This window comes from Bactrocera neohumeralis, unplaced genomic scaffold (assembly GCF_024586455.1).
Source record: "Bactrocera neohumeralis isolate Rockhampton unplaced genomic scaffold, APGP_CSIRO_Bneo_wtdbg2-racon-allhic-juicebox.fasta_v2 cluster10, whole genome shotgun sequence".
Taxonomy (NCBI): Eukaryota; Metazoa; Arthropoda; class Insecta; order Diptera; family Tephritidae; genus Bactrocera; species Bactrocera neohumeralis.
The window spans coordinates 18,299,165-18,311,539 of NW_026089623.1; the positions used below are offsets into that span (position 1 = coordinate 18,299,165).

At 39.0% G+C, this 12,375-nt stretch overlaps 1 protein-coding gene across 1 annotated transcript; it reads left to right on the forward strand.

Moving 5' to 3' along the window:
* Positions 1-6,929: 6,929 nt before the first annotated feature.
* Positions 6,930-11,827, forward strand: LOC126765347 (uncharacterized). Its single transcript, XM_050483072.1, has 2 exons — positions 6,930-7,118; positions 10,875-11,827. The coding sequence occupies exons 1-2, from the start codon at positions 7,007-7,009 to the stop codon at positions 11,405-11,407; spliced, it is 645 nt and encodes a 214-aa protein (XP_050339029.1). The 5' UTR covers positions 6,930-7,006; the 3' UTR covers positions 11,408-11,827.
* The last annotated feature ends 548 nt before the right edge of the window (positions 11,828-12,375 follow it).

Here is a 12,375-nt window from a genome sequence, read left to right on the forward strand (position 1 = left end):
ACGTGAGTAGCCACATTAATATTGAGTACAAAATAAATACAGGAAGTGATATTGACGAAAGTATAAGAGAAGTTAATGATATAATAACCAGCGCAGCTGTCTTAGCAACACCAAACAAAAGATATAATCCGCTTGGTCCCAGAAAAATCTCTAATAGAGAAATAGAAAAGCTTGTAAATGAAAAAAGGCGTGCAGACGTGAATGGCAGATAAATGGCTCCCCCTCCACTCAGCTTCAATTGAAAGCTGCGGTACGTAAATTAAAAAAAGCGCTCAAACGTGAGAAAGAATTGAACACCGAAATGTATATAAAGAAGCTGTGTCCAAATTCAAACAAGCAAAATTCGCTTTGGAAAGCCCAAAAGTCCATGAAGCCACCAACTGACTCCAACATGCCTATACGAGACATGGGTGGAAATTGGGCTCGAAGTAACGAAGAAAAGGCTAATTGTATTGCAAATCACCTAGAAAAGGTATTTCAACCTAATTGCCCAAAGAACAACTTTTAGCTGTCCAGCTTACCTTACACAGTTAACGAGTCACTCGAGTCTTTTAAGACTTCACCTTCTGAAATTATTATAATAATAAAAGATCTTAACTCCAAAAAAGTCATACAGGACATGATAATATTACCCCAAAAATGCTAATTGAGTTACCAAATATTGCTATAGAAGTGCTCTTTTTGCTCTTCAATGCAGTTCTTAATCTCGAATACTTCCTAATTCATGGAAAAAGTCGCAGATTATCTTGATAGATAAACCTGGGAAAGACTTAACACAGCCGTCTTCATACAGACCAGTCAGTCTTCTACCCTGCCTTTCTAAAATATTTGTAAAATTGTTACTATCAAAGATGTCTCCTTTCTTCCACGAAAATAATATAATACCAACGTACCAATTCGGGTTTCATGGAAAACATAGCACGATAGAGCAAGTAAATAGAATTACTAGCGAAATAAGAAAAGCGGTCATTAAGCCGATTTGGATGTATGGCACTCAATAGTGGGGTACCCGTGCGACTAATATTGATATAATACAAAGGTTCCAATAAAAAATGCTTAGAACAATCACGTGTTCACCATGGTACATGGATAATGAAAATATCTATAAAGACCTTAGTATTTCTATGATAAAGAAAGAAGTAGAAGACAGCAGAATTAAATATACATACAGTTGTCCTCAAAATAATAGGAGTGCCCATATGAAAAAAATTTCTTAAATCACATGTAAATGACGCGGAACAATAACGATACACATAACGGGATACTAGCCTTAAAATACGAAACAATTTTTTTATTGGGATGATCGCTATTCTGTTTGTACCTTGCTAGTTCTGGGGTACACTTCTTATTGCTTTCCACAAAATAATAGGAGTTTTAAATATTTCGTTTCCAAAATAGTCCTTAACATAAAAAATATTCACAAAACTAGAAAAGTAAGTATTGTTTCATAATTTAGCAGCAATTTTAATTAGTTATTATTTTATTTATTCATTGGGCTTTTCTCCAGTGGGTACAGGAAATCATTGTACAGAGGAAAAGCGGGAAACGATAAAAAATTTGAGAATAGTTGGAAAAACTTATAAAGAGATCCGAGAAATCGTAAAATGTTCTCCTCAAATGATAGCAAATGCCTTAAATTATAGAAACAAAAATGAAACTCGTAGACGAAAGCGCAAAACATCCAAAGCAGACGATCGTAATATAGTACGCTACTGCAAAATTAATCATTTTGCTTCAGCCAGGAGCATCCATAACGAACTAAATTTGTCAGTTGATGCTGAAACTGTTCGTAGGCATTTGGGGCCGATCAAATTATTTGTCAGTGTCCACGAAAAGGACCCTCATTAAAAAAGAAGCACAAGGAAGCCCGCATACAATTTGCAAAAGAGCATGGCTCCTGACCCGTGGCTAAATGGCGAAACATATTGTGGTCAGACGAATCCAAAGTTAAGTTATTTGGTAGTACAGGTCTAGGGAACTTTGTCCGATGTTCCCTTTCTCAGAATATAATCCCCGGTTTACCTCAAAAACCGTTGAACATGACGGCGCCAAATCGTAGTATCAGGTTGTTTTTCACATATGTAGTGGTATTGGTCCATTTCACTTAATTGAAGGCATCATAGATCAAAGGGCATATGTCAAAATATTAGATGATAGTCTAAGAGCCTTTGCTTTGAACATAGGTAAGAACGATGGCAAAATGTGAAATTCGAGTCATCGTGGCTGAAATTTCTCAAGCGTTTTTGAGAATAAAAATTATTTCTGGGATGCGTGTTTGTGTAATTATTTTAAATATTTCACTTCGCAGAAATAAACCAATTGCCTGTACCTACATAGAATATTTAAGTGTTCCGAAATTGCGACGGCGAGAAAATAGAAAAGCGTGCGAGTTCGATTGCGGTCTAATTACCATTATTTCTTTATTCCAGTTCATCTAGTTGCTTAGCCTAAATCTTAAAACTAACGGGATACAACAGTTGGAATGGAAGTATACAGGTATGTACAAAAAAGAGGTGAGTAATTCATTTTGTTAACTTATAAATAGTAATAGATATACATATGTTTCATATTATTAGAGTAAGTAAATGAAAAGAAAACTTTATAATTCAAATATATGTAATATTTCAAAAATATATTTAAATTTAACTGAATTAAAATGTCTTTCGTTTTAGTAGTGGACATAAGTCACTTGACGCAACACCGGCCAGACAGGATCAGGATCCTTCAACTTCCATGGGCAGTAATGCGAGTCTATAAATTGGGCGCTAAATGGTGCCCGCCTTGGTTGCTACGTCTGCCACTCGTACCTTGCCGTCTTGGCCTTCGACGGTTGCGACGCCGCGTCCGATTACCCACTGCTGCGGCGGCACGTTGTCTTCGTGAACGAGGTCGCGATCGCCTGGCTGCAGGTTGCGTTTGAGGGGCAGCCACTTGTTGCGTTCCTGAAGGCCCGTCATGTAGGTTTTGGACCACTGTCGCCAAAACTGATGCTTGAGACAGCAAACAAGTTGCCATCTCTCGCAGCAACGAATTGGGTCTATTGGCACTTGTGCTGGTGGCAGTGCTCGCAGAGGACAACCGATTAGAAGGTGCGCTGGAGTTAGTGCTTCTCCGTCGTTGGGGTCCTGACCCAACGGTGCTAGGGGACGCGAATTCAAAATGGCCTCCACTTCGACCAGTAGGGTTGAGAGCTCTTCTGTTGTTAGTAGAGCGTTGCCGAGTGCGCGAACGATTAGATGCTTGGCGGACTTCACCGCCGCCTCACATAATCCGCCGAAATGCGGCGCCCTGGGTGGTATAAAGCCGAAGCTGAATCCTTCTTCGGCTGCGAATCCCATTAGTTCTGGGGCTTGCGCTAGAAATGCCTCCTTCAGCTCGCGCAGCTTGCGATCGGCGCCGACAAAGTTGGTTGCGTTGTCGCTGAATATTTTCTGTGGCATCCCTCGGCGATCAATGAACCTTTTGAGGGCGAAAATAAAAGAATAAGTAGACAGGTCCGAGACTAGTTCTAAATGCACTGCTTTTGAAGTGAAGCAAACGAAAACTGCTATATAAGTTTTTACGGGTGTTCGACCACGTGTTTTTAAAGTTGTATATATGGGACCACAAACATCTACGCCTCATATCAGAAAGGGTCGTAACGCTCGAAGTCTTTCAACTGGCAAATTTCCCATGTGTTTGCAACTTCGGCTTGTAATGAAAGCAGTGTGTACAATTTCTTACGGTTCAACTGCAAGCTTCTCTGGCATTAATTAGCCATATGTGTTCTCGAAGAAGCGCAACCAACGCTTTTGCCCCAGCGTGGTGATTTCGAAAGTGCAGTAACCTTAAGTAAGTGATAACGAAATAAGAATTTTTATTCAGTAATAATGGGAATTTGGCATCGTATGGGAGAGGTGCATTTAATAGGCAACGTCCTACTAGGATTAATTTAAAAGAAAGCGACGTATCCGAGGCCTATGCGAGAACGGGTTAAGTTTTTGAAAGTTTGCAGGTAGCATCGTGCCTTTAGTCAGTTTTTGTATTTCACTCGCAAACTCAGAATGTTGAATCACGTGGACAATTTTTAAAAAACTCAAGTTTAATTCGTCTGCAGTCAGAGCTCTTCCCACAGTAGGCATTTTGGTCGTCTGATCCTTCACAATAAATATGCGACTACACGAAGCAACTTTTGATGAGAAGAGAATTTTCCAATCAGCTCCATTATAGTGTTATCGTTCACATTTGCGTTTTTCTTCTTCTCTAAGGCTTCGTTTTCTGGGGAGATCTGGAAGTGATCGTTAATTGGCCATAAAGCGGTCTTCTAAGAGGAACTGTGGACCGCCAAACCATATAGAATTATTCAATTCGTCCACGTTACAACCCCGAGACACTTGATCCGCAGGATTTTGTTTCGTTGGCACATGTCGCCACTGTACATTATCAGTCAATTCTTGGATTTCGGACACTCTATTTGCGACAAAGGTTTGTTATGAAGATGGATACGTTTTTATCCAGTGTATTTAACTTACCACTTACTTTCTCACTGACTCCGGAAGGAAAATTTTCGTAACGCAATGGTTTATCAAAAGGGGGATCACAATTTTATTTGATAAAATTATAAATGTTATAATAAAAAGTCTCCCTGGTCGAATACCAGTGGAGGCGTGAGATTGTATGTTTGTAAAAAGGAATGAAATTGATGGATTCCCTGGTCGGATACCAATGGAGGCTGTATTACTAGGTTTACACAATTATAAAAAAGGAGACACTCGAAAATTATATTTTGATTGAACTGCTGCGCCGAAGATCGCCAGATGTAAAAAAAAGATGTTTTGCTGCGTGTCGAATATCGCCAGATGAGAAAAAATGTGTTTTAGCTGCGTGCCGAATATGGAAAAAGGTATATAACGTCCGCCGATGTTTACGTATCGAAAATCGTGATCGAAGTGGCGGTTCACTTCCAGGACGAAGCTTTTTGCTCGTTGGTCGGTGGTGGATTAGCAGCTGCGTGTATTGGTGTGTGTGTGGTGTTTTCTGCTGCTTCCAATGGATGTGTGGTGTGTTTGGAAACTGCTGTCTTCAGGTGTGGTGTATGGGCCAGTGTTGCTTGTGAGTGGTGTGTTGTGTGGTGTAGTGGCGCGAGTTAACGACATAGCCTCGCTCCGGGTCACACACACTCACATACACCTTATCTCCTAATATACATTCCGAACAAAGGCGAACTATGTATGTAAACCGATAGAACTCGCTTTGACATGCACTATCAGTCCAACAATAGAAATGAACATGCATTATCTAGAAAGGCATTCTCAACATGTAAACAACAAACATCTGGCAATGGAATAATCCACTGCGATAACCAACTCCGCATCTCAAGTAATAGCAAGATAGCAGATATCGAATTACGACAAAGAAGTCGCATGCAGATAACAGCAGCCGCATTTCATTAGTATAAATAGCTGTAAGATCTTATATTAAAATTCAGTTCTTAAGAATATCAATAAAGGCACGCATTTCGGCGTATAAATAAAATTGTTTAAATTCTTGAACTCATATCGTGTAAACGATATTAACTGGGGGCTCAACCAGTCTGTAAGCCATCTCTATCCATTGAATAAAACGATAGAAAAAATTCCACGGGAAGTAGGACTTCCAGCACTAGATCTTTGAAAAAGGTGCTTAAAATTGAACAAAGATAAAATTAATATTCCTGCAAAATCTGGAAAAGAATAACGGATAAGTCTTGATATATAGTTAAAACAGTCAAGCAACGTTATATCAACGGATATCCCAACACGCTAGAATCTCAAAAAAGGAGACAAAAGCCGTTCAATTTGCGTCGTCCCCTATTGAACACCGACGTCAAGATGACAACACAAGAAATCGCAAGCTTGAGAGCAAAAATCGCTGCTCTGACCACAACGTTCACTGAAACCCAACAAAGATTGAATTCGTTGGAAACCCACGCAACACCTAACGTCACAGTCACAAACCAATACCAGGACTGTACACCAAACATCACAGATGAATCACAAATAAACTTAGAAATATTCAAAACCTTACCAGTCTTCACAGGCGATATGAACCATTATAGGTCATGGAGAAAACGCGCCTGGACGCACATGGAAAACATCAAGAATTACGCTACTACACCCATGTACTACACGGCACTCTCGATTGTACATTCCAAAATTCAAGGAGAGGCGGCCGATATTTTAATAAACCACAACACCAAATTCAACTTTTATTCCATAATAAACCGTCTCGATTATACTTATGCGGACCAGAGACCTCTGTATGTTTTGCTCGAAGGAATGAAAAGAATAAAGCAAGGAAAAAGGACTCTGGCAGAGTTCCATTCCGAAGTCAGCAAGTCACTTAATCTTGCACTCACTAAAGTTGAGATGGATAATCATGGACCAGGAAATCCATCAGCTGTGATTGAATATGCAAACCAGGAAGCTGTGAGGACATTAATTCTCGGTCTGAACAGCAAATATACCAGCGGCACCCTCTACAGTCACAATCCGAAGGACTTAGAAACCGCTTACGCTATCGCGAGTACGATATACCACGATAATATAAACTCACAATTCGACGTTCCGCAATACAATCAGCAGAGACAATATAATACATCACAGTACCAAAACTCAAGCAGAAGACATTACGAGGAGCCACAAAGGTACAAACCTAACGTTCAGGTGCAATACAATCAGACAGCACCCCGGCAACAGCATCAACCAATGGACGTAGATTCATCACAACAATACACGAGATCCGCAAATCCCAATAGGGATCATTCCAAACCACAACAAAACAGCTATAACCGCCAATTACAAGGGCTACCTCCAAATAATCAATTTCGCGGTAACCCTCAAAAAAGAGAACGCAATCCTTCATCTCATAATTCCCACGTACAACAGAAATGTCATCGTGTAAACCAGACACGCGACGAAGAACTACAATCGCTTACACCAGAATACGAGAACGATGATTACGAAACAGGCAGCGCTTTTTTAGGCGCATGAACGATTTGCCGTGTCTGCAACGCCACTGCAGGGATACAGGCAAACTTATTAACATCCTGATTGATACTGGAGCAACAAACAACTATATAAGTACAAAATGTAACTTAGGTAAGTCTATTCAAATTAAACCTGTAAAAGTGAAAACTCTTCATGGTTACTCAATAACCAAATCAAAAAAATAATTACATTGTTAGAACATAATCTCACATTTTTTGCAACTGATGCATTAAAAGAATTCGATATGCTTCTGGGTGAACAGGGTCTTAGGAAAATTAAAGCAGAAATCAACCTTTTCGAGTACACGCTCAGTTATAAATATAGGGCCAAGAAAGAAAGTGAATCTGTGCAAAAAATAAATTATACGGTTAATAGTGAAAATATAGAGCAGAAATCGAAGAAATTATGCAAAGAAATGAAGACACAAATGAAGTGCTACCATATACTACCACGGTACAAGCTACCATTAGAACGAAATCCGAAGATCCTATTTGGACCAAGCAATATCCGTACCCTATGTCGGATAGCGATTTCATTAACAAAGAAATTAACAAACTTTTAGAAAATGAAATAATTCAACCCAGCAAAAGTCCGTATAACTCTCCCATTTGGACAGTCGCAAAAAAAGGTACCGATGAACAAGGGAAACCTAAGCGCAGAATGGTCGTAGACTTTCAGAAACTTAACAATCAAACTGTTACAGATAGATACCCCATACCTGATGTGGCTATGACCATACAAAATTTAGGAAACGCAAAAGTATTTTCAACTCTAGACTTAGAGTCTGGTTTCCATCAGATCCTTATTAATAAATCAGACAGGGAAAAAACGGCTTTTAGTGTAAATGGAGCTAAATACGAATTTCTTCGTATGCCATTCGGCCTGAAAAACGCCCCATCTATTTTTCAAAGATGCGTGGATGATATCCTTAGACCATATATCGGGAAGTTCGCGTACGTCTATATAGACGATGTTCTCATTTATTCTTCCTCTCCTGAAGAACATATCGAACACATCCGCATAATCATAAATGCCCTTCACCAGGCCAATATGAAAATCTCTAACGAAAAATCTCACTTTTTCAAAGACTCTGTTGAATACTTAGGGCATATAATTAAATACAACAAGATTACAGTCGACCCAACAAAAATACAGACTATTAAAAATTTCCCTATTCCTACAACACTGAAGGAACTCAGATCCTTCCTAGGTCTCGCAAGTTACTATAGAAAATTTATAAAGAATTTTGCAGCCATCGTCAAACCACTAACTACGTTCCTCAGAGGAGAGAACGGTGGCATATCAAAGAATCAAAGTGCAAAAATAAAAATCACTTTAGACGAACCTGCACTAAAAGCACTGAACATAATAAAAGAAGAACTACAAGCCCAGGTCGAACTCTTCCAACCAAATTTTAACAAACCTTTCGAATTAACCACAGATGCTAGCAATTACGCTATAGGAGCCGTATTATCCCAAAACCAAAAACCCATATCATTTATTTCACGAACGCTCAGTGAAACAGAACAGAATTACTCCACAAATGAGAAAGAGTTACTCGCAATTGTATGGTCACTACAGAAACTACGCAACTACTTGTATGGTATAGCAGATTTAACAATATACACCGACCATCAATCTCTAATATTCTCCATATCAGAAAAAAACCCCAATACAAAATTAAAAAGATGGAAAAATTTCATTGAAGAATATGGTGCAAAAATCGTTTACAAACCCGGACATCAGAACGTGGTCGCTGATGCCCTTTCTCGTCAGCAAATAAACAACACTTTAAATTCTGATGACTCCCAACATTCAGCACAAAGCTCACCAACACAAAGACTCAAACGAGTAAAAAAACCAGTAAACTCCTTTAGAAACCAAATTATTGTAAAACGGTCAGATCAGAACCCCATCGAAATATTCTCACAAAACATATTTTCTAACAGCCGACACACGATCTTTTTTAATACGAAAACTGTATTACTAGATAGACTAAAAAATGTAATCAGACCAAAGATAACTAATGCTATACAAATAGACGAGCAAATGTTATTTTACGTCGAAAATGACATTATCAACACATTTCCAACTGTATCGATTGTACTAGCGCAAAAATTGGTGGACGATATTACCGAAACCGAACAACAAGAACAGATCATACAAGACACACACAGACGTGCTCACAGAAACTACAAAAACAACGCACAGGAAATCTCGCTCAGATACTACTGGCCAAACATACGTGACGCTTGTAAAAAAGAAGTACAAAACTGAGAAATCTGCCTCACAAACAAGTATGAACGCCGACCAAATAAACAACCAATAGGATCAGCACCGATACCGAACAAAGTAGGCGAATACATACACTTAGACTTATTTTTTATGAGCAACAATATGTACATTAGTTCAACCGACAAATATTCCAAATTCTGCCATTTGAGACAAATACCATCAAAGAAAGACACATACAAATATGTTGACGAGATACTGTCACAAATATACCCAAACGCAAAGTTTGTAATGACTGATAACGAGTCAACATTTACTGGCATATGTGCACAACAAATATACAAGCGATTACAAATAACGCATACCAAAACTCCAGCCTATCATTCGACAACAAACGGTCAAGTTGAAAGAACGCATAGCACAATTATCGAACTCACAAAAGTATTAGCGCATCAACACAGTTCGGCTCCTGACGATCAGATATTTGAAGCAGTCCGACAGTACAACAAAACAATCCATTCGGTAACCAACCACAAACCCGAGGACGTGTTTTTCAATCAAAGGGAATATCCTGGCATCAAAGAGCGTCTTCAACAAAACCAACAGAGAGTTTTGCGATACCATAACCGTAATCGGAAACAGCTCAAATACAAAGAAGGAGAGGTAATATATTCAAAAACGCATAGACGAAACAAAAACGGAAAAAAATACGTGAAACACATAGTAAAAAAAGACAACGGAGAAACAATAACGACCAATAAAAAAGTAATTATCCATAAAGACAATATCAGAGCAAAAGCATGTACGGAATAGTATGCACCTTACTTTTCTCTATCGCACTTTGCGACAATATTATAGATTTAAGCCATAGGAAATATGTACTAGTAGAAACTGATCCTGTTTACATTTATCAGGATACAGCTTTCTTGTATCACATATCCAATCTCTCAAAAATATTGGCGCCATACGAAAGTATAATGAAATCATCATTCAATCTAGAAGACCAACCCCAAACTCAAATTTTAGTAAACAAAATCGAAACTCTGAAAACTCAACTCATTCCCAATATTTATAGATCCAAAAGATCACTTAACTTTCTTGGTTCCATGTTAAAATTCATCACGGGCACACCAGACCACGATGACCTTGTGGAAATAAAAACTTCACTTAATTTGCTAATAGAGAACAATAATAAGCAAAAATTAATTAATTCACAGTTCGAAAGAATACTCGAAAGCCTTGATCCCAAAGCAATAACCGAAAACATTGTTATATCAGAAGTTTATAATGAACTCAAATCAATAACTAACACTATAAATTTTGCAAAAACTAATAATTTCTATTCTGGCACATTAAATTTGAAAGACGTGTACGATTTAATAAACCATGAAAAGTTAGATCTTCCAATAATTAATATATTAGAATATGACGACATTCATATATGTTACCTACAACAAGCAATTATAACAATATACAAATATCCTATCCTTGAAACTAAATGTAGCTTATTTAATGTATATCCTTTAGCATATAAGCATGGTAAAATTAATTTAGACCCTAAGATCGCAAAGTGTAACGATTATCAAAGAATATCTAAATGTAGAAATTATATGGGTAACTTTATTTGTAAATCAGAACCCGCTGACAATTGTACTATAAAAATATTAGAAGACAAAACAGCACAATGCGAAACAACCCACGAAAATAATGCTCCACTTCGCATCCTAGAGAATGGATACATTTTGACAGATTACCAGCATACTTGGAACAACATGCATATATCAGGCCCTAAATTGATACACTTCAATGAATCCACGAACATCGATAACATGACATATTACAATCATCAAAGACAACTCAGAGAAATAATACACAATCAACACAACGAAAAACTTGAAGTACTCCGTATCCTTTCTTCAAACTCAATATACAAATTCAGCAATATCCAAACACTCTCAACATTTTTGATACCTATTGTAGAAAATCCAGTACATTTTACGTTCTTCATCATAATAGGATTCCTTACTTTAGTAGTCACCACTTACGGTATGGTACACCTCTGCCGATATCGCGTAAATAGAAGAATGCTTCACAGACAAAGGCAAATTGACGAAATATACGAAGTCGAATTGAATCGTCTTCAACAACAACAATCTGTAGCAGTATAGCGAGGACGCTCCGTTTTAAGAAGGAGGGGAGTTAACGACATAGCCTCGCTCCGGGTCACACACACTCACATACACCTTATCTCCTAATATACATTCCGAACAAAGGCGAACTATGTATGTAAACCGATAGAACTCGCTTTGACATGCACTATCAGTCGAACAATAGAAATGAACATGCATTATCTAGAAAGGCATTCTCAACATGTAAACAACAAACATCTGGCAATGGAATAATCCACTGCGATAACCAACTCCGCATCTCAAGTAATAGCAAGATAGCAGATATCGAATTACGACAAAGAAGTCGCATGCAGATAACAGCAGCCGCATTTCATTAGTATAAATAGCTGTAAGATCTTATATTAAAATTCAGTTCTTAAGAATATCAATAAAGGCACGCATTTCGGCGTATAAATAAAATTGTTTAAATTCTTGAACTCATATCGTGTAAACGATATTAACTCGCGTGAGGGCGGGAAGCTTAACTCATTTAGCCATCCCGGCCCCCCTAGGCGAATGTTCAGCCTAGCAGTCGCTGAAGCTGCTGCAACGTTGCTGAGCCCGGATGTACGTCGATGGGGCGGCCTTTGATGACGCCTTATCGAGGATATATTGCGTTGACGCCATTGACGGGACTCAAGGGGAGGTGCCGGTCTTCGCCGACGTGCCACACGGGTAGTTGGCTGCGGTCTGGTTGGCCGCGGCTGCGAGGTGCAGGTGGCCGACCGACCTCACGTATTTGCTGGGGTTGTATTGGTGACAACCCCTTGAAGAGCCCACACTATTGCAGTCGGTGGGGGTGGCGACAAAGGGGACAACGTAAGCGATGGGGCTCCGCTGGTGATGACGGTGTTGTAGTTGGGGCTCGTACGATACTACGAGCGGAAGTTGACGGTGTTGTTGCGGTGGTTGTTCGGGGCGCCGGTGTTGGGGCAACCACAGGACGGGGCACACTGATGGCCGATCGC